This window comes from Lacerta agilis, chromosome 9 (genome assembly GCF_009819535.1).
Source record: "Lacerta agilis isolate rLacAgi1 chromosome 9, rLacAgi1.pri, whole genome shotgun sequence".
Taxonomy (NCBI): domain Eukaryota; kingdom Metazoa; phylum Chordata; class Lepidosauria; order Squamata; family Lacertidae; genus Lacerta; species Lacerta agilis.
The window spans coordinates 31,011,590-31,035,256 of NC_046320.1; the positions used below are offsets into that span (position 1 = coordinate 31,011,590).

A 23,667-nucleotide genomic window follows, 5' to 3' on the forward strand; every position below is an offset into this window, starting at 1 on the left:
AATCAGGCTGTATGTTGCGGACAAAGCTGCAAGTCATTGATCCTCAGCAGCAGATATGGCATTTACGTAAAACCCATGCAAAAGGCAATACCTGAGGCTAAGGAATTTGGCTTCATGAAGGGGTGCGTGCACAAATGGGGTCAGTTACTTGGGGTTGCTTTTGTTGTCTTAAGTATGTGTTTTGTCACAGAGAGATATGTTAAAAGCAGCAAGTAGTGGAGCATTGGGGGAAAGGAAATTAGCTTATAAAATACATCATTTGCTGAAGAAAGTATCTGTTACTACGAGAGGAATTACCAAAATGTGTAGCTTTATTTTGCAGACTAGCTTTATCTTGCAGTCTAAGAGTCTCATCCTAGCCTCCTTGATGAGGAAATCACTTTAGTATCAGTTTGGTTTGCTGGGTGAAAGTGATGTGCTTAAGATGGCAAGATGAGGAAGAGATAAGGTAAATGAAGAAAGGAATTGATGTCTGAATGCCTTTTAAAGTGTTGGCAGTGTGTGCAAAACATTTAGGGTCCACACCTATCAGAACTTTGCATTGCAGCTCAGGCTGGTTGTTTCCCACAGGACCTTTCTATATTATTCAGCCACTTTTTATGAACTGCAAGCACTTTTGCGCAATTGCTCACCCACTTGGCACACATTACAGCACTGTGTGACAGAGTGGAATCATACGAAGTAGACCTAACATACTGTCAAGTGTGGGTTGAAGTTCTAGAAATAGATTTCACACAAACTCAAGCCACTGTATGAAAGAAGCAAGTAAAGCAGGGAACTATACTTGGTGAAGGAGTGGCTTGTTTCTTCCCTAGTTCATCAGTTCCTCATGTTGTAAATCTTGACAATCTTCTTTGGCCTTGATGACTGAATGAGGGCTGCCTTGACAATTGTATGGAGACAATAAGACTAAATCTCTCTTGTGAATATATAATTTAATTGAAATCATTTTAAATTTTATGATACATTAATCATGGACAGAATGCCTCTATGGAACATTAATTTCAAGCAGTAGGAATAAGCAGCTGTAGTTCCCTGATATATCAGCAGTATTTATATTAATTATCTCATAACATGGAATAACTGGAGTATAAAACCCATTTGCTTAGTTAAGCAGCAAAGAAATCAAACTGCATTTATTTGTAAATTTTAAGGTGCATTCCTAAAATCAGACTTTTTTAAAGGTTAGCAGATGGCTAGAAGATGCAAACTGTTTATAAAAATGTAGTATTAGAAGTACTTCTATTGACAAAAGTTTTATCTCTTAATAAAAGATCAGACCACAAATGAAATTAAGGAATTGATCGCCTTATTTTAGACTTAACCTCCCACCCAAAATTGTTCTAATAAAATATAGCTGCCATGTGCTGATCAAGTTCATTGTATGAAAACATTCTGCTTCATAGTAGAGAGGGACAGAACTTTATCTGAAAATAATCAGATAAAGTGGGGCACTTGACAGAAGGGAAAGAGAATATTCTTGGAAACAGTGTTTCAGGGGAGTTGAATGCCATCCCAGTTAGTTTCAGACAGACCAATGACCATTCCACTTATTTTCAATTGGATGTAATGGTTTTCTGGCATAATTATCCCACTTTGTTTTTCCTATCACTCTGAAACTGTTGGGGTTGCATGTAACTGGCCTTCAGGAGCAGAGGCAGGATGTAGTGAGGTCTGTTCTATAGTTCTAGCCCAATACTTTCTCCTGTAACCATGGAGGTTTCCTGCATGTTTTGGAACTACAGTGGTACTCCGGTTTACGAACTTATCTGTTCCGGAAGTCCATTCTTAAACCATTCTTACACCGAGGCGCACTTTCCCTAATGAGGCCTCCTGGCGCCGGTGCCCTTCCACTGTTCAGTTTCCATTCTTAGACCGAGGTAAAGTTCACAAACCGGGACACTTCTTCCAGTTGTGCAGAGTTCATAAACAGAGTTCGTAAACAGAGCTGTTCTTAAACCGAGGTACCACTGTAGTTTCTTCTCTGGGCATGGCATCAGTCAGCTCTGTGGTGCCTTCACTTGGCTCCCTCAACAGCTTCTGCTCTTCTTTTGTGGCATCAAAGAAGAAGGGGTTGACTGACCTGAAGTGTCACCGTAGCTCATGCTTCCTTCTGGCAACCATCCTCCCCACTTTCCATTTAGTTTGGAAAGTGGCACAGCTGTAGCGGAGGGGGTTAGCTCCTATTACCACCAGCCATACCACAGATGGGAGCTGTCTGCTCATAACACTTCCAGTGAATACATCACAAACAGTAAGGGAGTGAAAGGTTGGGAATGGCATCCCACTTCCTTAAAAACTGTGTTCAAAATTAGCCAGGCGCATTTTGCACCTGGCTATTGGCCACTTGTGACCAAGTGAGTATGCTTGGGTGCCAGGATGGCGCCTGACATCTCCACCATCTGGAGGTGCATGCATGGGAATCATTGAATCTTGACTGTTTTCACACACCAAGTTATAGTTAATTGTTGTAGCTTGTTTTCACTTACTCACCCTGGCTCCCTGCTCACAGTTGTGAAAAATATTCTTAAGTTATGAATGGTCCATGTCACCATTAAGAAAAGGAGGTAGGAATAGGTCAATATATATGTGGACTGTCCCTGGATCAAGTGACTTTTCTTCTTCTAGATTGGGGGTCAGCAAACTTTTTCAGCAGGGGGCCGGTCCACTGTCCCTCAGACCTTGTGGGGGGCCAGATTATATTTTTTGGGGGGGGAATGAACGAATTCCTATACCCCAAAAATAACCCAGAGATGCATTTTAAATAAAAACACCAGACAGGCCCCACAAATAACCCAGAGATGCATTTTAAATAAAAGGACATGTTCCCCTCATGTAAAAACACACTGATTCCTGGACCATCCGCAGGCTGGATTTAGAAGGCGATTGGGCTGGATCTGGCCCCTGGGCCTTAGCTTGCCTACCCATGTTTTAGACCTTAACCTAACTCAAGGTTGTCATCTGAACTAGCCAGATGTTTAACTGATAGTCAATCACAGCCAGACCATCATTTGAAAAATAAGACTTTAGGGCTGTCTTGCCCCAAAATGGCAACTTAACATTCTGTTTTGGCAACTGTAACTTTGGTTTAAGGAGCCATTTGGTGCCTAGCTTATGTATCTGAGTTTCTGACATTGCTTAAAAACCACCTCATTCCTCTTTTCTCCTTCCTCTTATGGCCCTGTTTAGAGTTATTTCAAAGAACAAGGGAGTGGGTGGATAGTTAGGAATCTGAGGGTAACAAGAAGGTTGAGAAGAGATACTGTTCATTGGCCATAATGAAAAGATGAATTCAGCAGTGTACTTTTTAACACAGAGAGATGTTACTGACTAGTATAGGAACAGAAACAGGGGATTGAAAACAAACTGTAAACATACAGGACTAGCCTGAGGCTTATCATGGGTACAAAATAACATTGGGAGCAACTGACAGAAATTATTTAAAGTAGGCATGTCCAAAGTCTGTTGGGGGGGGGGGCTAATCTGGCCCCCTGGCCGATTTTACCCAGCCCCTGTGGGTCGACCCTCATGCATGTTCACTTCATCAAATCTGGCCCTCTTTGAAAAAAGTTTGGGCACCCTTGGAGGAAGAATTATCCTTATTGTGGCTTCAGATCTGGAAAACAGTAGGTTATGCTAAAGGAATAATTTAAAAGCAATTTGCTACTATATTGATTAAAGATGAATGTAAAAGAGTTTGAAATTGTGAAATTAAAATTAGTTAATTAGTAATGAAGGATTATTGCATTTGTATGTTCAATGGTTCAAGTTCTGAAATCATTCAGAGGTTCTTTGTTAATTTGTTCTTGCCTTTTCTGTGGATCACAGTCACCAAGACCCCATTTTCATCTTAAAAATGATTTGTTAGTCTTCCAACTTAAATGTCATTTACTGGAGAAAATTTTGTAACGTTCTCCCCTTGCCATTTGCTATTGTCTAACAGAAATGGTACAGTGTAGAGCACAAATACAATTACCACTTAATTAGGAGCAGGTTTGTCCAGATTCTGCCTCAAACAACCCCTTTTTGTGTGTTGTTAGATGCATATTTTAGCATAAAATCTTAATACATTTTTCATCCCTGCTCTTTTGATTCAATTGTATCAAAGGATACAATTAGCTTCTGCACTGAAAATTAAAGCGGTGAAGGAAAATATGCTGATTAGCATTTCCAGAAACTCTACTTCCAATCAGTAAATTATATTCAAATGCCAACTCCACAAATTGTAGCATTTACTTTATGTGAAAACAAATTCAGCACTTGGTTCCTCTTTGCATTTATATATCATGAAAGTTATTTATGAAACATGTATGAAGGGGACTTTAAATTCATTCATTTATCCATAGTTAAATATGCTGATTTTTGTAAACCCAGACAGCTTCTAGCACTTTAAGATGATAGAACAAAATAACCTTTGAGCTAGAGACTTCATTTATCCATACTAATTCTTTTAATGGCTGCTAGAATTGATTGTAAGAGCAAGAGCGCCTGTAGTAGTATTAGACAAAGGGAAAAGCACTTCTTGGCAGGTTCCTGAGTGGATTCATCTGATTTAATATGCATTTTTTTGATTACTGTCTAACCTTCCACAACCTTTACTGTCTGTCTTTTGTCATTAAAGATTCATCTGCCAACCTATTGGGTGAAATAATAGTCTGAATTACCTCATCTTGACCTATTTTAAATCAATGCAGGCCAATATGTCATGTATAATAGTAGCAGCACGCCTTCATGGGAAAAAAAAAGATATTTCATTTTAGAGAGATAAATGGTGCGATTTATGCCCAAAATTTAGCTAGCCAGTTAGATTAAATCCTTGGTAACACTGCAACCTTGATCTGGCGTTCTGGCAGAAGTACAACCCAAGAGCTTAATTGAACAGCTATCATGGGGGTTAGCAATCTGCATTGGTGTACTTACGTCATGGGGAGCAGATTGTAATCTCTTGTGCACAATACTATAGCTCCCTTTGAGTGCCAGGACTCCAAACATTCATAACTTCTATCCTCAAGCTGTAGCAGTTGCATAGGCTGCTGCCCAGACACCAATCTGTAGCCTACTGTTCTGGACATTCCAACGCAGTTTCTCACAGTTCACTTTGGACCCAAGGCTCAGCTGATCTTCCAGCCAAACTGGCATCCCAGACTAGCAATGGGGTGCCATGGAATTGGCAGGAAGTAGCACAGCTACTCTTCCTAACCCAAGCCTATCCCCATTTCTCTTATTAGGGCCTAGATTGGCTGCACACTCAATGAGCTCTTGATGGGTTTGAGTTTCTTGGAGGAAATGCAGCAGGCCTGTATATGCTCCCAACAACTCAAGCCAAACTAAACCGCTGTCCTTGGTAGCTGGGATCTGCTACAAGGCATAGATGAGAGTGACTGGTTTGGGTGCAGCTAGCAGAAAGTGCACAAGGTTGCAGGCATCAATTAACTTGCCAGACAAGTTCATGTGGAAAAGCTGAAAACCCTTGTGATATACACACTGTTGTTGATCAGCTCTCAAATATTGTCAACTATCAAATGTGTTCAGATACTAGACTTCAGATAATGAATATATTTATTTGTCCATTAGACTTGACTTCCTTTTATCATGGTCCTCAAGGTAGTATGCACAGAGTTCCCAGATGAATTCCTATCAAGGCACTAACCAGAGCCAGAGATGTGTGAAACCTTTCCAAGAAAGTTTGAAGTAAATTATTTTTAATTACAAGCCAGTTGCAAATTTCTTCCAGTAAACTGAAGGTTCCAATAGATTTTGAGTAGAAATTTGTCCCATTTCTTCACATTATTTCTAAAGTGCACAGATACACATCCAGAAAAATGCCCCACATGCTCACTGAAGAATAATAATGAGAACTCTTATTCTACAATAGAACACAGAATATACCACAATGTAGAGAGAGAGGGTCACAGGTATTCCTACCAGTAGGGAAATTGAGAATAGTTTTACTTATGAAGAGCAATACATTAGACATTTTTTCAAAAACACTATGTAAATTGCATCTTTAAAATACTGAAGATTGTACACAATATTGAAAGAGAAAATAACTCCTGAGGAAATTGTTATCTGTTAGTTTTCATTTGTTTACGACAACATGAAAGATTGAATTTATATGCAGCCATGGAAAAATAAAAAGCTTTTCATTTTGTTTTTCAGTGTGCAGTGACCTGGAGTTCAGAGAGGTTGCAAACAGATTGCGAGATTGGTTCAAGGCTCTTCATGAAAGCGGAATTCAGAAGAGGACTAGAATTGTACAAAGACCCGAAAGAAGTAGTAAGCACTTGCATCTTTTGATATCTCTTTGAAAGAATGCATGTTAAGTTTCTGGGTTGTATATATATATATATATATATATATATCTGTGATATTTTTCCAGTGAGTCTCAAACTGAGCTTATAACCACTTGCTTCAGAAACATAAACATGCCTTCCACAAGTTAATTTTTTCTCCAACTGTGGTGCCCTCCAGAAAATCGAACCATGGCTTTGTATTGATGTGCAACAATCTCTTCAGGCTTTCTTCAAATGATCACTTAGTTCAGAACAAGCTAGTGAGTTTTGTGTGGGTTGTCATTCACAAGTCTATTGTTCAGCCAGGTATGCAGTTCTAAGAAATGGTTCGATACAGGCTGATGATTAGTTGCCTTGAAAGGAGAGGATAAAAAATAAGTGCTTCACTTGAGCTGAGTGGCAGATATACAGTCATTGCAGCATGGTAGCCCATAACCATTAGTGAATGTTCCTACAATTACACAAAGGAAGATACTGACAAGTCTATTGTATGAGTGGAATAGTGTATGAATGATCAAGCTCCAAAGGGGGCGTGGGGGAAACCAACAAGTGAATAATGATGAACTATTAACAGGGCAAATCCTTTAAAAGATTTTTTTGCTGTTGCATCAAAAACAAGTGGAATATCGGGTTATGTAATTACTGGTAGGATTTGTTTAAAACAGCAATTATTATATGCAGTGATACATTTTGAGAGTGGTTTCCCACTGAGGAGTCAAGGCAAATTAGATTTTGCAAGCACTGAACTTGGACCCTTCATTAACACAACAGGCCAACTCCATGAATTTCTCTCATGTCTTGTTTAATAGAGCTTGCCTGCTGCTGCTGACTGCCTACCTTGATACCTTCACTATTAACATTTTTTAGATGTGCTGGATATTTTTTGTACGCTTTTGTTTGATTAGGTCTTCTACTTTCTGCAAATTTGCATTACTAAGAAATCCTATTATGCTACTTAATTGAAAATGTTATTTCTGTGTGATTACTCATGCTGAAGCAATGATAGCAAATAGTCAAAATGAAATAAAGATGAATCTGTATTTACGTGGATTCATTTCTCTACAGTAAATAGAGTGGTACACGATGTGAAAGCTGGGCTGCTACTTCTACATTCTAAAGATTTACAGTAGAGTTGGCGCACCATTATTTCACAATCCAGTCAATGCAAAATGTAAACAAAACAAGCTTAAACATCAGTTGCCATCAAGAAAACAGAGACTTGTGCACACACAATCCAGACTTAAGATTCTTCTGTAGGGACCAGAAAGAATTTTTTTGATATAACTCTTTATGGTCTCTCTCGGCCTAGCTTCTTTACAACCACAGTTTGTTATGGGTAAATGGTGAGGTAAAGTGCTGGAATAACCAGGGCCCACTCTGTAAAAGATACTTAAAATACTAAACATTTTTGATGCATTGAAAGTAATATAAACTAGGAATGCTTGCATTTTTAAAGTACTCTTGTGTTCCTTGTAATTTTACAAGGAATATTCTTACAGTTCATTTCTGGAATAATGTGCCAAACACCAGCATTTAAAATGGATTCCATATGAAACAAATGCATATAGAGAAACGTTAGGAAAATGAAAATTTCATAAAGCATGCCACTCCTTCACCCAACTTTGAGTGCAGTAGCATTATCACTCAGTGTAGCACTGCACCATGTGGCAAAATGTTTGTGTGAAGTAGCTTGCAACCCAGTCCTTGCAGCTCCCTTTTGTCCAATTACGATCACATGGTAAATATCACCGTGACTAAATATGGTGTCCCACAAGCAGCTTGCTGTTTTCCATATTTCAATTTTTCTTACAGTGGCCTTTTAAGCTGCATAGGTGACTGGATTCCTTTTACTCCCTTGTTAGTATACATTATCAGATACCTGAAGGATCACCTTGCCCCATACACCCTCAATTACTGTGCTCTGTAGGTGACGGATTCCTGCAGATGCCATCTTATCAGGACCTACCTTTTAGACCTACCCTTGAATATTAGTCACACACAGTTTATGTTGTATTTTTAGCGCCTACTGAAGACCTTCCTCTTTTTAAAAAGCCTTTTATGTTGCAATCTTTCGCAGTCTTCAGCTGTGCTGTTTTTCAGATGTTTTATTATGGCATTATCACATATCTGCCACCCTGGGCTCCATTATGAGGAAGGGTAGGGTGCAATTTAATAAATAAGTAGCATTTATATTGTAGGGTTTAGGGAACTCAAACCTGTTCCTTTGTGCATATTATATTGCTGAAACCCTGTTGTGTAGGCTAGCATCTCAGTGGCCATCAGAAAAGTGGCCCGTCTAAAGTACCTAGTATTATCCAGCTGAGTTGAGAGATGAACCAGGGACTTTGTAGCTCATGTGCCAAACTATGTGTCTGTGTCTCCAGATGGGATCAGGGCATCAAGGTTTATCTTGCACCTAATATCTGTGTCTCAGATCATCAACTGCAGCATAGAAGTAATCAGTACTTATAAATCCTCTTCCCCTGCTTCTCTCTCCCCCCCTCTCCCTTAGGAGGCTAGCAACAAATGAAGCTCCTATGTATTGTTAAAGCTTTCCATAAATCTGAACATGTGTACTTTATCTATTTATTTTGGAGGTTTATATCTAGCCCTTCACCATAAATAAAACCATGGTGCCTCTGGCATACTTGCTACATCAGTCCCATAAAGCGTACCAACACAACTCAGAGGTCTTGAACTGAACTTTAGAAAAAGAAAAAGATTAGGGAAATTCTGAGTCATTTTACATGTCATGCTTCTGGTTGTTTCACTCACGTGTAAAATGCCATTTTGAAGAACTGTTGCCAGATAACGAAACTTTGGGAAATTATCTTTAAAATGATATGGAGAACGTTTACAATATATGAAAGTGAAAAAAAGGAACCTGCAGGTTGAGATTTTCATGGAATTGCCTGACTTGTTTTAGCTTCCTCCTTATTCACATGCCAAAGGAAGGGAGAAAAGTTGGCACAGCTTTATTTGCCGATATACATTCTTTTTCTTATAAGGTTTCGCTGGTGAATTCCTAGTGGAGGAAATGCCCGGCGCTGTGAAGTGCAAAAGACATTTATGGCAATGTGTGGAATTCAGTACTTCCTTTGGAACTCAGCCCAATGGCAGGTTTCCTGGAAGGAGGAAAAGCTTTTAATGACATTGTACATGTGCCAAGTTAGTAAATAGCCAAGTGGTGCAACCTAAGCCAAATGAAAGAATATTCTTATGTGCAGGAGTGGGTAGGGAGAACCCAAATTACCAGTTTAATAGTTGACAAAAACATTTCTAGTTTAAATCTGGTTGGTCTAGGTTCTTTCCAGAGGGGTAAAGCAGACTTCTAATCATATTCACAACTGCTCTTTGTTTCTCTGTGCGCTGGTTGTTAAGTTTGTCCGAATGACATAATGTGAAAGGCATATATTCTCCCAATTGTCTAAGGGGGAAGTTTCTTTCTCAAATAGTCAGTAGCCCAGTGGGGGGGGGACTTATCCGGTGCAACCTAGTGCAAAAAAGAGGGGGGGAAGTGAGGCAAGTGGAAGAGATAATGTGACTAAAGTACCAGATCGGCAAATTTTGTCATAGGGGCTGAAAGTCCGAACCGTTGCCTCCTCCTCCCTGATTATGGATAAACTTGCACATTTGTAGAAGATCACCAAGGATTTCTGATGCTCAGTTGTTTAACAATAGCAGCAACTGTGTTTGTTTGTTTGTTTGTTTGTTTGTTTGTTTGACTAAAATGCAGGCTGCAACTTAATTAGAGCACTGTTTAGGGTGCTTTTCCCACCCCCACCCCCGTGTAAACTCCCCTCCCCTCGGGACTGCTTTACTGCCTGAATATGAAAAGGCACAGGGTCCTTCTATTTTTTCACCTATGCAAGAACAGTATGCTTTTTGCAAGTATCTCAGAACTTACAAACTGGAGCTAGTTTATCAACCATAAGGAATCCACTTCGAGAGATTTGTCTTCTGTCATGCCAGAGGGTGGCCTTAAAAACACACAATGTTTTTTATCCCCTACCTTCCCACCCCCCACCCCCCCAAAAAATACCAAGGGCAGCTTAGTCCAATCTAGCTCTCCTCGGTCTGATTTGCTTGAGACAGAGCAAGAAGGAAGACTGACATACCTTTTCTAAGTAGGAAGCCAAAGTAGCAGCACAATGCTTTCTTTATGGTTCCTTGTGCTAGGCTGCACTGTTTTTATCTGGACTTCAGTATCCCTTTCTCACCGATTTTATATAACTATACCAGTCTTCCAGGGTACGTACCCAGTCTTACTCAGCTACTTCTCATTTCATGGATGTCAACATTGCTGAAGTCAGGGTGCAAGAATTATTTCCCACTATTGCATGCCTAGAATTTTCAAGCAATCATATGTTGCCAACGGTCTTGAGATTAAATGCTATGTTAAGTAACAGACGCAGATACTCTTGTTTTTATGCAGTTAGCATGTTACTTTTACAAGCTGGTCATCAGCATACACTCTGAACTTATTTTTGACTGATAAAGATGTTTCCATGACTTCCCTGGCTTTGCCAAGTTGTGAGCTAGCCGAATCTTTCTCTCATTCGATTTCTTTGTATTTCTGCCTCTTAGGATTCGATACCAGCATTTTGCCAATTTGCAAGGACTCTCTTGGCTGGATGTTTAACAGGCTTGATACGAACTACGACCTCCTATTGGACCAGTCAGAGCTTGGAAGCATTTACCTTGACAAGAATGAACAGTGCACCAAGGCATTCTTCAACTCTTGCGACACTTACAAAGACAGTTTGATATCTAACAATGAGTGGTGCTACTGCTTTCAGAGACAGCAAGGTACAATGCTAGAACAACTTGAAAATCTTGATGTTAGACATTTAACTCTTAGTTGGTTCTCTCTCTCTCTCTCTCTCTCTCTCTCTCTCTCTCTCACTCTCTCTCTGTGTGTGTGTGTGTGTGTGTGAGAGAGAGAGAGAGAGAGAGAGAGAGAGAGATTAAATCTTATAAAATGGAAAAGTAAGAGGTTCTGTGAGAAATCCACTTTTTAAGGGGCTGTGAAAGTTACAGTGAGCAGGATCCAGAGAACAATAAAAGGAGTTGTGATAATGCAACAGGGCTTCCTTGTCTCTTGCTTCCTACTGCAAATTACTAAAACATGACTCCTGATGGACAGGTTTCCCTCTAATACAGGGTGAAATAAGGTGTCAGGAAAAACAGACAAAAAACTCTGACACCATCCCTGGCACAAAGTCATCTGCTTAAAGAAGGATCACTGTTCAGCCACCCAATATAAAAAATACACACTAGATAAAAGGTACATAATAGGGTTGTTTTATAATAAATTTACAAAAGTGCTACTGATAAGCATAGCAATTTTTTTCTAATAGTTGGGTTTGTCTTCTGATTCTCTGGCTTCTGTTTGATACTTTGTTTCTCAATTTAGTATCTATAGAATTGACATATTTCTTGTCACACGGTCACCCCTTTCTAAGGAGGCTGTTTCTAAACAGAATCTCCATAACCCATTCAAGCATTTTGTTTATCTTTCTATTTTCCCCCAAGGTAAAATTCAAAATCGAAAATGAAGGGTAAATACAGATTGATCTGCATGAATAGTCAGTTTGTATTTCAATCTCTATTGATTCTCTCATTTGCATGGCTAATGTACAAAAGGTCTATTGATGTTTGAAGTCTTCTGCAACAGATATATTAAAAATAATAAAACGTGTGTGTGTGTGTGTGTGTGTGTGTGTGTGTGTGTGTATGATTTTATGATTGTGTATTCCATTAAAAACTGCAGAATTTGCAACAATCAGTAGCATTTCAGCATTGCTTGGACTAAAAAAGCAGTAACACAATTTTAGTCAATTGTAACCTTGGTATAGAATAAAACAAAACCAAAAGTAACATGGACTTAGTTTTAAATTTAGCTCAATAGTGAAGCTATTGACAATAGAGGAAATCAGTGGAAGTGATGCAGCTGTTGAACACACACACACAAACACACACACACAGAGAGCTCAATCCAGCCAGTATTAAGAACTTTTCAATTTCAATGCAAAGATTTAAGTGTGTGCTTAACTCTTCTATTGAAATGAACGGGACTTGAAAGTATTTAACCTTGTACTGTGCCCAAGGAAATTCAGATTTGTGCAATATGCTTTCATTGTAGAGTTACTCTAAAGACACAGCATTCTAAAGTACTTGTATTTTGAGACTTTTCTACTGCTTGTGACCCAGATAATAGTTATTAAGCAAACACATGTATGCACATGCATAAATAAATAAAATCGTTTCAGGATTCACTCATCCAATATTATTTTAGTAGAATTCTGCTGATCAGTGACTGCTGAGAGTTATATAGATGAATAGACATTAAAGCCAAGAATGCACAGAGTTAAAACATTTTAAATATTTCCCCATCTACTAAGTGCAAGGATGCTAATAATGGGGGGACGGGACCTTAGACGGATAAAGATAATTGTTTCTCCTCATAATACTAGGGTTCATGGTGAGAGTAGGTTCACAAAATATTATTTCACACTTCAGAATATTTAATTTATGAGTTCCATTACTTAGGATAGCCTGGAAAAAGACCTGGAAATAGACTGGGAACCAGTACAGATTTAAAAGTGCAGACTTACTATGGTCCAACTGTTTATTTGCAGTTCATCATCATCATCTGGCAGTTTTCATTTTTTTTTAATTTTTTTAAAGAAAATACTACGATAGCCTTAAAGAATATCAGACAAGATCTGGTTAATAGGTCTATCAGATGGTGATTTTTTTTAAAAAAAAAAAAAAATTAAATAAACTTTATTTCATTCCAACACATTACAAAATTTAAAAAAGGAGAAAATCATAATATTATGAACAGCCTAGGTCAAAGGCCAAAGGTGGTATTCAACGAAATTTAAAAGAGAGCAGACCCACTGAAACTTGTAAACATAACTAAGGTCCATTAATTTCAGTGGGCCTACTTTCAGTAAAACTTTAATACTGTCCCATGTATCTTCTTTTTAACACATGTTAGTTGTGAAAGATTACTAATGTTATCATGCTTTGCTTACAAGTGTCATAGAGGTATCTGGAGGAAGACCTCTGAGGAAGTCACAGTGCTGGGCTAGATATGTGTTTTTTCTAAAACAGCAACACTCTTCTTACATTCTGATTGCAGAAGAACTGGCTACCAGATCACATCTGTTAATAATAACAATGTCAGTGAGAGTAAGCCATTTTAAAATCCTATACTTGAAGTTAAATTGTAAGCAGAGCAAGCCATTCCTAAATTCTCACACATAACTGAAGTTTAACTTATCTGATGTCATCATTCTAGACCCACCTTGCCAGACAGAGCTCAGCAACATTCAGAAACAGCAAGGGGGAAGGAAGCTACTAGGTAAGTCATAGATCATTCTTTTGAAGCTTTTATTGCTTACATAAATAACTCTAGCGAAACTGCAACAGAAAATCAATATGAATCCTAAAATGATGGACCAAACTAAATTCCAGTAACAGAATTTATAAAGTCTTTGAAAGCCATTAAACTTAGTTTTATTACCTTATCAGTTCCAAGATATTACATATGTTTTATTACAGTACTAGAATGTCAATTTTTACACTTTATAAAACCTACCGTGAAAAGAAGGGTTAGATGATTCAGTCATAAAATAACATATGGTTTTAAATGTTCTGTTTAATTTCCTTCAAATCTCTTATGTGAATAATTGTTCGTTGAATCTAAAAGTTTGCATAATTATTATCAGAGTTAGACTTTGTATTTTAAATTGAAGCAATTATCTCCAAATTCGTTGCATATGTTACAGTGTTTAAAATAAATTGTATTCTTATTCTGATATACTTAATAAACTTAAGTAGAATTTAGGCAGCAATCCTGCACATACTTACTTGACAGTAAGTCCCATTGAACTCAGTGACTTTTGAATTCAGTTAGGCTTTGCCACTGTTACTCTTCCATGGCAACCAACATGAAATACCTCCCTTGCAGAGCATCTTAACACTATTCAAACATGTGAAAAATGCAATATGAATTAGGTACAGTATCAGTAGAACAAGGAAAAGACAATCTAGACATTCATTTTCTGGTAGAACAGAGAGACCTTTTATGGCAAGCAATTGGGAAATATGCTTTGATATTTATTGAAACCTTTAGAAGTATTAGTACTTACCTGAGAATGAAACAGGGGATACAACTGAAAAATTGTACGCATATTCACAAGTTTCATAGAATTGTAGAGTTGGAAGGGATCACAAGGGTAATCTAGTCCTTGCAATGCAGGGATCTTTCGCCCAATGTGGGGCTTGAACCCACAACCTTGAGAGATTAAGAGTCTTGTGCTCTACCGACTGAGCTATTCAGGCATTGCTTGGTTGAAGTCAGGACATTTATGCTGCAAGAGTGACTGCACATCCCTGGTAATGTTTTTGTGTATTGCACAGGGCAGTATATACCTTTATGTGATGAAGATGGTTACTACAAGCCAACTCAGTGCCATGGAAGTGCAGGACAATGCTGGTGCGTGGACAGATATGGCAATGAGGTAACAGGATCCAGAACACATGGAGCTGCAGACTGTGGTAAATCACATAATTCCATTTCCAGTTGTTTGAATGAGAAAAGTTTGTCAGCCCCCCCCCAGCAAGCTGATAATCTTTGAGTTCTGAATTTACCACCTAGAGTATGCCCTGTTATCTGATTTCCTTGATATAGAGAATTGAATTCCCTCTTAATCCATAGATGATACTTGCTTTTAAATCAACTGCATTAAAACTGATCATTCATAGCTGCCTCTGGCCCAATTTTTCTGTTGGTTAGGCAAATTTCCAAGTAAAGTATTTGCTGATACAGGACTGTTGTGCAGAATCACCCCCCTCCCCCCCAGATTGTGATCTACACCTTCACAATTATAAGCCTATTACGTAATTAAACACAGCAGAACTCAAACATCATCTCACACTTTTTTTGGTTTCTTAATTAGAAGCTGTTATTTTCTGCTTGTTTCTTGCAATAATTAAAATTAGTTTTGACAAGCCCATTTTGTGTTTATACTTAATGACAAAATATATATCTCCCATCTTGAGTTATCAGTATTCCTTACCAGTATTTTTAAAACTACTAGTCTTTTTCAAAATGCATTTTGTAGTAGATGGTTAAACTTGTGCCTTGGAGTCAGACAATGGTATTGTCAGTTGCAATGAAAGCAACTTTAGGATGTAGCCTCTGCAAGACTCTGGAGGGACAGGAGCTCTTTGAGTAGTTGGGTTCTGAACTCCCTTGGGCCAGAAATATACCCCCCACCCCCCACCCCAGAAGATATTACAAAAACTATTATCTTACCTATAAAAAATAGCATTAAATAATACTTGGCACAAAGTAATGCAGCTACATTCTCCTTTAGCTATTGATCTGGAAACATCAGGTGATTTTGCCAGCGGTGATTTCCATGAATGGACGGACGATGAGGATGACGATATGATGAATGACGAAGATGAAATTGAAGATGACGACGAGGATGAAGGGGACGACGATGACGACGATGACCATGAAGGATATATTTGATGCTTTTAGCTGTGACTAAATTGTCTCTTTCTACAAGATGACGCCCCAGAAAATTCCTATACCTTCGAAGGTCAAAAGGATTCTAAACAACATGTATATTTTGTATGATTATTTGAAATATTGAAGCTGGAGTCATAGACTTCCTTTGTTTAAATGAAAAGCATTATATTATGTGTTGTTTTTATATGCCGTTGAGCAGAAGAAAACACACTGGAGTCTAGCCTGAAGAACGAAACATATGTGTGCTACTAAAAAAAAATAAAAATGTGCAGATAATCATAAGGACAACCAAACTTAAAACCTTCCATGAAAAAGACATCTTCTGTTTGGAAATGTGTGTATATGGCCGCTTCCAGCAGGTGCTCTGTGATAAGTAAAGCAACTTAAACTTTAGCAGTGATTTGGGCCATGTGGACTTCTTTGCATGGGGCACAATAAGGAAAGTTTGATTAAGGAAATAACCTGTCGCCAGCCTATAATTTACCAGAGGAGTGGAGAAACTGTGACCTATAGAAGAAGGTGTCAGGTCCTCCTTTGTGTTTGCAACTGTTATGTTTTCGACTCTGAAATTACTACCATCTTGAAATGACATTTTAAATGCAGTAAACCAGGAAAAGTATAGATTCTGCAAATCTAAAGTTTTGTTGTCCTTTAGTCCTTTTTTTTCTTCCTTGTTCATGTCAAAATCATGTAAGCTTGTCACACGTGCAGGCGGCCTCATGATTTTACTTTTATTTCTATAGTATTCTAACCATAAAATTTAGTTTAACATATTTTAACGGGAAAACGTTGGCATAAAGAGTGTGTTTTTATATTACTGTATAAATGGCACATCCCCTAAGAAATGCTTTTGAACCCTAACTGTGACTTTTTAGTTTCCAGACTCAAACTAATTTTGCATCTCTCTCCTAATTCATGCCCTGTTCTGTTATTAGTTCAAATTTTTAGAGGAGTTATTGTAAGGTGCCTTGCAAAATAGAAATAGAAAGATTTATAGCATGCATACCAATATAAGATTATTAGGCAATAGCCGAGCATTTCCAAATTCCAAATTTAATATCAATATAGGTACTGCTGCTGGAATGGAGAAATACGTTATTTCCCACCCCTCACCCCATTGTTATGTAATTACCATGTAGAATACATTATAATTCTTAAGTAGGGTTGCATTCAAAATTGACTGTAGAGAAAATTATTTTAATCACTATATTTATGTTAGCATGTTAATTAATTGTGTAGACGTTCTAAAACTCCACTACCTTCATTCATATCAGACCTGTGGCTTTGTGCCATAATAAAATCGAAAGAACCTGTGTAATATTATGCAAGCAGTTGTTTAATTTCAACTGTGTGTTAACTGTTTTCCCTGATTTTTATCTGCAGTTAATTGCAAGAAAAAATGGTTTCTTCTTTGCATTTAATTTCAATACGTTTAATAACTAAATTTAATGATTATCTTATGTAACATTAAAGTATACTGCAGTTTTCTTTTTTATGTTTATGTATAGGGTGCAAAATAAAGACTCTCGTAACCAACTTTTACCCTGAATGCTGTAATGATTATTATGGGTATAGCTGCCTTCAAACCCTTGGCAACATTTTTCTTTTGAGACAAATAAAAAAAACTATACCCAAATTAGGTGAGAAATGCAGGCCACCAAGCAGCAATTTTGGGCAACAATCCATATACCGGTAGTTTTCGGTAATTTCAGCAAAAGCATTATTTCTATGGAATGCATACAAGCCGTGGCCAACTCCCCTGTCTCAGACTCACTCGGTGAAGAGGAGCAGTATTCTTAGAGTAGTCTATAGGGATACAGATTCTGCTGGATCCTTCATCCATTTGCTCTAAGAGCTGCATATGAGGTTTGTGTAAAAAGAGCCACTTCTTCTCTTTGTCAACTTCATCTTCAAGTTTGCTCCATCACAAGTATGTTGGATATTGATCACTTACTGGTGTCCATATGCAAGGCAGCAGCTATCAAAGTGCAGGAGCTCAGGGGTGATAACATCAAGAGCCGGAGCTATTAGCATACTCCACAAATCAGCTAGGGCTTCAACAGGAGCACCAGTCATATCAATCAGAAAATCCACCAAAACTGTCTGGAAACCAGTTGGATCCATCACCCCCTGAGTTGCAGAAAGCCTAAATCTCAGCAAAAGGTGATCTGACCATCACAAGGAGCTGACATTAATACCCCCCTTCTTTTAGATCACATTATTCCTGCCTGTCAAGAAAAGCAGATCAAGAGTGTGGTCTGTCAAATGTGTCGTGCAGAAAATGTGTTGGGACAGCCCCGTGGTTGTCATGGTGACCATGAAGTCCTAAAATACCTCAGAATAAATGGATGTTGAAGTCCTCAAGAACCAGCAGTCTAGGAGTCTTCAACACTTCCTTGGAGACCAACTCTGTTAACTCAGGCAGGGAGACTTCTAGGGAGGAAGGCAGGTGATAAACCAGCAGAATCCCCAATCTGTCCTGATTACCCAATGCCAAGTATAGATGTTCTAGATCCCCAATGAAGCAGACAGGAAGCCTGAATTCCTAGAGACCACTGCAGCTTCCCCTCTCCTCCCCTCAAGCCTTAATGGTCACCAATCTTTGGTGTACATGATAATAAAGACTCTGATTAGCTGTGATGATGTAGTAGGGGATGATTCCATAAATTGAGAAACTTGTGCAGTCGGATGACTAACGTCATCTGCTGTGATTATTGATACAAGATGCTTGTATGGTTAACATTTAACCCCTTAAATGATGGCAGTCCTCCATGGTGTAATTAAATTAATTCACTGCTATTTTCACACAATTCACCAATGAACAGTGGTGCAGCTAAGGTCAGACCTTGAGACAATTGTCCCGGACCCCATAGCCCAGGAGTACCTGGATGACCATCCTATGTGCTGCATGTGATGGGGGCAACAGCAAACAAGCCCACCTCAGAACTGGGTTATTATGGGCATGGCAGGACCTATCAAGCCTGCCATTGGTCACATCACTATCCTTATTTTTAAAGACCATTTATATTCTGGGTAGCTGATCGGGCATGTACATAGTCACAAATACATTATGCATATTGCTAAATGAATGTGTTTAGCGCTAGGGCAGCAGAAGCAAGGTCCATTTTATTTCTGTAGTCCTGATGGCACTGTGATTTAAGTGATTTATTTTTTTATTAATGTGAAACTGCTTGTGCTCAAGAGAATTTTTCTCTTAACGTATGAGGGGCATAGAAGCAGCTGTAAAGCCTGGACTACAGGTGGCAACTAGAGAAAAGAAATGTTAATTGTGTGCCTCACAACTAAAGATCTGCACGCGGCCAGCTAATGCTGCCTGCTCTCATGTGTAAGACCGTTAAGTCCAGGGTCTAAAATTGCCTAGCTGCACCTCTGGCAGTAAATGGGTAGGCCTCGGGGTAAATGAATTGGTAAAACAGATGACAAGTGTTCCATTTTGTACTAAGACTCCATCATGAAAGAGCTCGTGGGTTTAGTCAGCCCTGTTTCCAAATTCATAAAGCTTGTTGCAGAAAGTCCCAGTTGCAGCAGGCTTCAGCTACAAGAACATCCAAACAATGATCTATCCATTCACCAACCTCAGAAGCTTTTGCCTCTGGTGTTCCATAAAGAAAATGTATTGAGAAGGATGGAAGAAAACAACCAGGATTGTGTGTGTGAAATAGCTCCCCACGCAGCTATAATAACAAAGCATTTTAAGCTATGCTTTTGCAACCCTCATTTTTCCAAAGGGTTGGGCTGATATGGTTGAAACTGTCATGGAAACATAGGATGCTGTTGATAAAAGTTCCCTTGTGGAACAGCACCAACATAGTCCCCCCCCCCCAAAAAAAACCCTCGCAAATCTTTCCCTGTTGCAAACAGCTTCCCTGAGAGATACTGTGCCTTGTGCTAGAGCTGCTACATGAGGAAGCAATGAGCTTTAAATGTATTGTGTGTGTGCACCCTCAGCCTCAAGTATCTGAAAGACCACATCCTTCCCTGTGACCCTTGGGTGTTCAGCAGAGAGGAGCCTCTTGGTTGTTCCACTTTCCTCAAAAGTTTGGTGGGGAGGAGATAACATTCTCTGTCTCATCCCTTAAGTTCAGAGCTCAAGGTGGCATACATATTTCTCCCCCTTCTCATTTAATCTCCACAACAACCCTGTGAGGTAGGTTAGGCTGAGAGGCAGTGACTTGTCCAAGGTCACCCAGTGAGCTTCATGGCAAGTTGGGATTTGAACCCTAGACTCCCAGGTGTTAGTCCAGCGCACTAAGCCCTACACCCCGTTGGCCAGAGGGACTGCATGCAAGTGAAGGTTTAAATACACACCCATGCATGCATAAACCTGGATTAATCAGTGTCCCTTTATGTACAGAAACCTCTACAGCTGACTTACTTACACTATGGCCTCTTTCAGACAACCTACGTATTCAGCATTTACCCTGATCTACTTGCACAAAGCATACACAGTAGTTAAACTCAGGCTGTGTAGACACTATACTTTGAAAACACATTTGAAACACATAATTTCCCTCAAAGAATTCTGGGCACTGTTAAGCAACCTTTAACAAACTACAGTGACTGGGATTATCTGAGGTAAAGAGTGTGCTTCCAATGTGCTTTAAAGGTACAGTGTGTACAAAGCCTGGGTCTGGGTCTGGGTCTGATTTTTATTGAGCATTTATTCTGATTTTTTTACAGGGTTATTATACAAAGTAGGTCCTCCATTAAAGAGGGCACAAGTTGCGATGTGACCCGGCTACTTGACCCGGTGTTGTGGGTGGGTAATCTTGGAATAGCCACAACCCCTGATAGGTGGGTCCCATGTTGCTGGGGTGCAATTTGACCAATGGGATGCCTCAGAAAGCAGCAACGCGGGACCTATATAACCCATGCGAGGCGTACGAGCTTCCTCTTTGGGGCTTTCACATTTTCCATAACTCTTTGGTGGACTGCGTGTGGGTGAGGTGGTGCTTGAGGTATCACAAGGTGGAGTTTCCAGAGATTTACTCATGCAGGACATCCAATTGGCTGCTGCTGAGCTGCTGCTCACCATACGCAATTCAAAATCTGATCAGTTGGGCAGAGTTGCCTTGATGAGGCTGCCTGCCACTGGTGATCCTGGCCCTTGTCCAGTTAAGGATGTCCAGAAATATTTGTCCCTTCACCCCCCTGGGGATGGCCCACTCCTCATTCATGAGGATGGCATGCCTTTGAAGAGATATCAGTTTGCTGTGGTAATGCGTATGGCAGTAGCAGCATCCGGCCAGCAGGCCTCTGAATTCGCACGTCATTCCTTCCACATTGGGTCAGCTACCACCGCTGCGCATTTGGGCCTGTCGATAGATAGGATCAAGGACTTGGGCAGTTGGAAATCCGATGCTTCCCAAGGGTACATTCGGAATCGGCGCTAAGGTGCAGTCAGTAACTGTGTTTTGTTCATTTGTAGGTCCGCCTCCCTTGCACATTTGGAAAGTTGGACAAAGCATTGTCCACTAGGCCATCAGGAGGGTGGCTGAGTCTGGAATTGGACACCGGCTCGGGTTTCCCAGGCATGTGCACCTTTCCTGGATTTCCAGACGTGGGATGCGTTGAGGAGAGCTTCTCCCAATGATTCAGAGCAGGCTATCTATTGCAAACATGCCTGCTGCAATGGTGCTCTAGCTGGGCAAGAACGACCTGCCGGAAGTTCCCAGCCTAAGCCTGCGGACCTGCATGCAGGAAAATTTGGAAGAGTTGGCAGCAACCATTCCTGGACTCAAAATATTTTGGTCACAACTCTTGCAGAGGCATGCATGGAGAGGGAGTCGTAGCCCAGCTGCCACCGAGAGGGCCAGGAGACGCGCCCAGAGCGTGGTGGCCAGAAATGTTTTGTCCATTGGGGGGGAGCACTCATGTGCTACCCAGGCATCACCTATTGCAACGCATCCATTTAAGGCCTGATGGTGTTCATCTGTCTGTATTTGGGAATGATTTATGGCTGATCTTTGTGTCAGCGGGGTTGAGGGATTGGTTACAAGGGTGAGTGGTTGGTGGTGAGCGCTTGCGCTCTTGGTGGTGGATAAGCTCTGGTTCAGGTGATTGGTGTGGCACGTGACATGGCCACGCCTATGCAATGAAGGGTATTCCGGTAAAGGAATCCAGTCACTCACTGGTTTGGCGATCCCCGAAAGGGGTTCGGCCCACGCCTGAGTCCAGGGGACATCAGGGCAGCTGTTTGGTGCACCCTTCATCCGCTATCCCTGGTGTTCATCCTTGGCTGTCCTATGAACGTGGCTCTGGGACAGCACTGCCTGCATGGGTGCAGAGAGATAGTCGAACCAGAACCCATGCAACCACTCACTTGATTGTAATCAATAAAGTTGTGGCCTAAATTCTGCCCAAAACCAAACCAAATATCTGTCTCCTGTGTGAATTTATTTTGGGGAAAGGTAAAAGGTCTAAACACGCGAGTATTCATCCTGCTTCTCTTGTGAACTGTTTACACCTCTTCCCCTTAACCATTTGTTCATCCCACAGTTTTCAGTGCATTTCACTTTCACTTTTCTAAATTGCAATATAGTCTTTTTTTTTAAGAGTGGGCAGGAGGTAACAGAACATTTTAATTGCACAGTCATAAGCTTTTGATACGTGCTTGACTCCCTCCTGCAAAAACAGTGACATTCCGGAGGTACCCAATAATTTGTGTGTGTTAAAAGCATGCATGTTTGTGTGCAACTCAATGTGCTATATCTCTTTGTGTGCAGCTTATCTGAAGCTACTCTTTGAAATTACTCTAGCTCCCTGCATGAAAAGATATGTGCAATATTCTGGGGGGGGGGGCATTTTGTGGAGACTGAAGAACCAAAATAGGTAAGGTCTCACTCTCTCTTTTTTTCATGTGAAAGGAGCTGATTTTGTGGTGGCTTTTGCAGCTGGCATGTGAATTACATCTGAGGCACCAGCTGCTGAGGTAGCCGGATTTTTTGTTTGGTGTTTATTTTTAGGCACACTGTGCCTGAGAGACTTGGGAGAAAGCAATTAATTTTCTATTTGACTTTCTGAAGTTGAGCTAAACGGAAGTCGTTTTCACATTGTGGAACATGGTGCCCCCCAAAATCGTATCCCTTAGTTCTTGGCTCCAAACCTGAAAACTGTTAGTAATGGCTTCTTAACCACCACACACTTCTCACTTTGCTATTTGGCCTTCTATTTTTGCTTTTATTTGCATAGCAGGTGAATGCTTATCAAGGGTAGCCCTTCCAAAGATAGGACTATGTGTGCTTGCTAGCTCCACATTTCTAAGAGATTATTCAGCTGCAATAGCTCCTAAATATCTGACAGCAGAAAAATGGTTTCCTAGATCTTCTGAAAAAGATAAATCCCCAATACATTTTTGTACCATTTTATTTATTCCTTTATTTCAGGTATTTATAGAACACTTAATATTCAGAATTTCTTAGTGGTGTACATAAGATGTTAAAAAAAAATCCACTAGGTGCTTATAGATTTACGAGTGGTGGAGTGTATGTGTTGCATGCATTGAGACTCTATGATTCTACGTGCATGAATTGCACCTTTCCACCAGCAACTTTCCTCTCTTGACAAGATTTTTCAGATATTCTAATGACTCTTGCATGTGTGTTTGCACTGCCTATTAGTGGGATGAGTTTAGCGAGCCTATAAAACTTGCTAAAATGTATAGAACAAGTTCTAATAATTGTTGGAAAGGCGGAGAAAAAAGGAGGGTACTTTCTATCACATGTGGCGGAAATGTAAGGTTATTAAAAGCTTCTGGGAAATGATCAATAATGAACTGAATAAAATGTTTAAAATAACTTT

General features: G+C 39.8%; 1 protein-coding gene across 2 annotated transcripts in view; it reads left to right on the forward strand.

Moving 5' to 3' along the window:
• Positions 1-17,388, forward strand: part of SPOCK3 (SPARC (osteonectin), cwcv and kazal like domains proteoglycan 3) — a 109,920-nt gene extending 92,532 nt beyond the window's left edge. For both annotated transcript variants that reach the window (XM_033159709.1, XM_033159710.1), the window contains 5 exons: positions 6,160-6,276; positions 10,881-11,102; positions 13,603-13,665; positions 14,727-14,864; positions 15,686-17,388. In XM_033159709.1, coding sequence (XP_033015600.1) covers positions 6,160-6,276; positions 10,881-11,102; positions 13,603-13,665; positions 14,727-14,864; positions 15,686-15,846 — 701 coding nt within the window. In that variant the 3' untranslated portion in view covers positions 15,847-17,388. The remainder of the gene's footprint in view (positions 1-6,159; positions 6,277-10,880; positions 11,103-13,602; positions 13,666-14,726; positions 14,865-15,685) is intronic.
• The last annotated feature ends 6,279 nt before the right edge of the window (positions 17,389-23,667 follow it).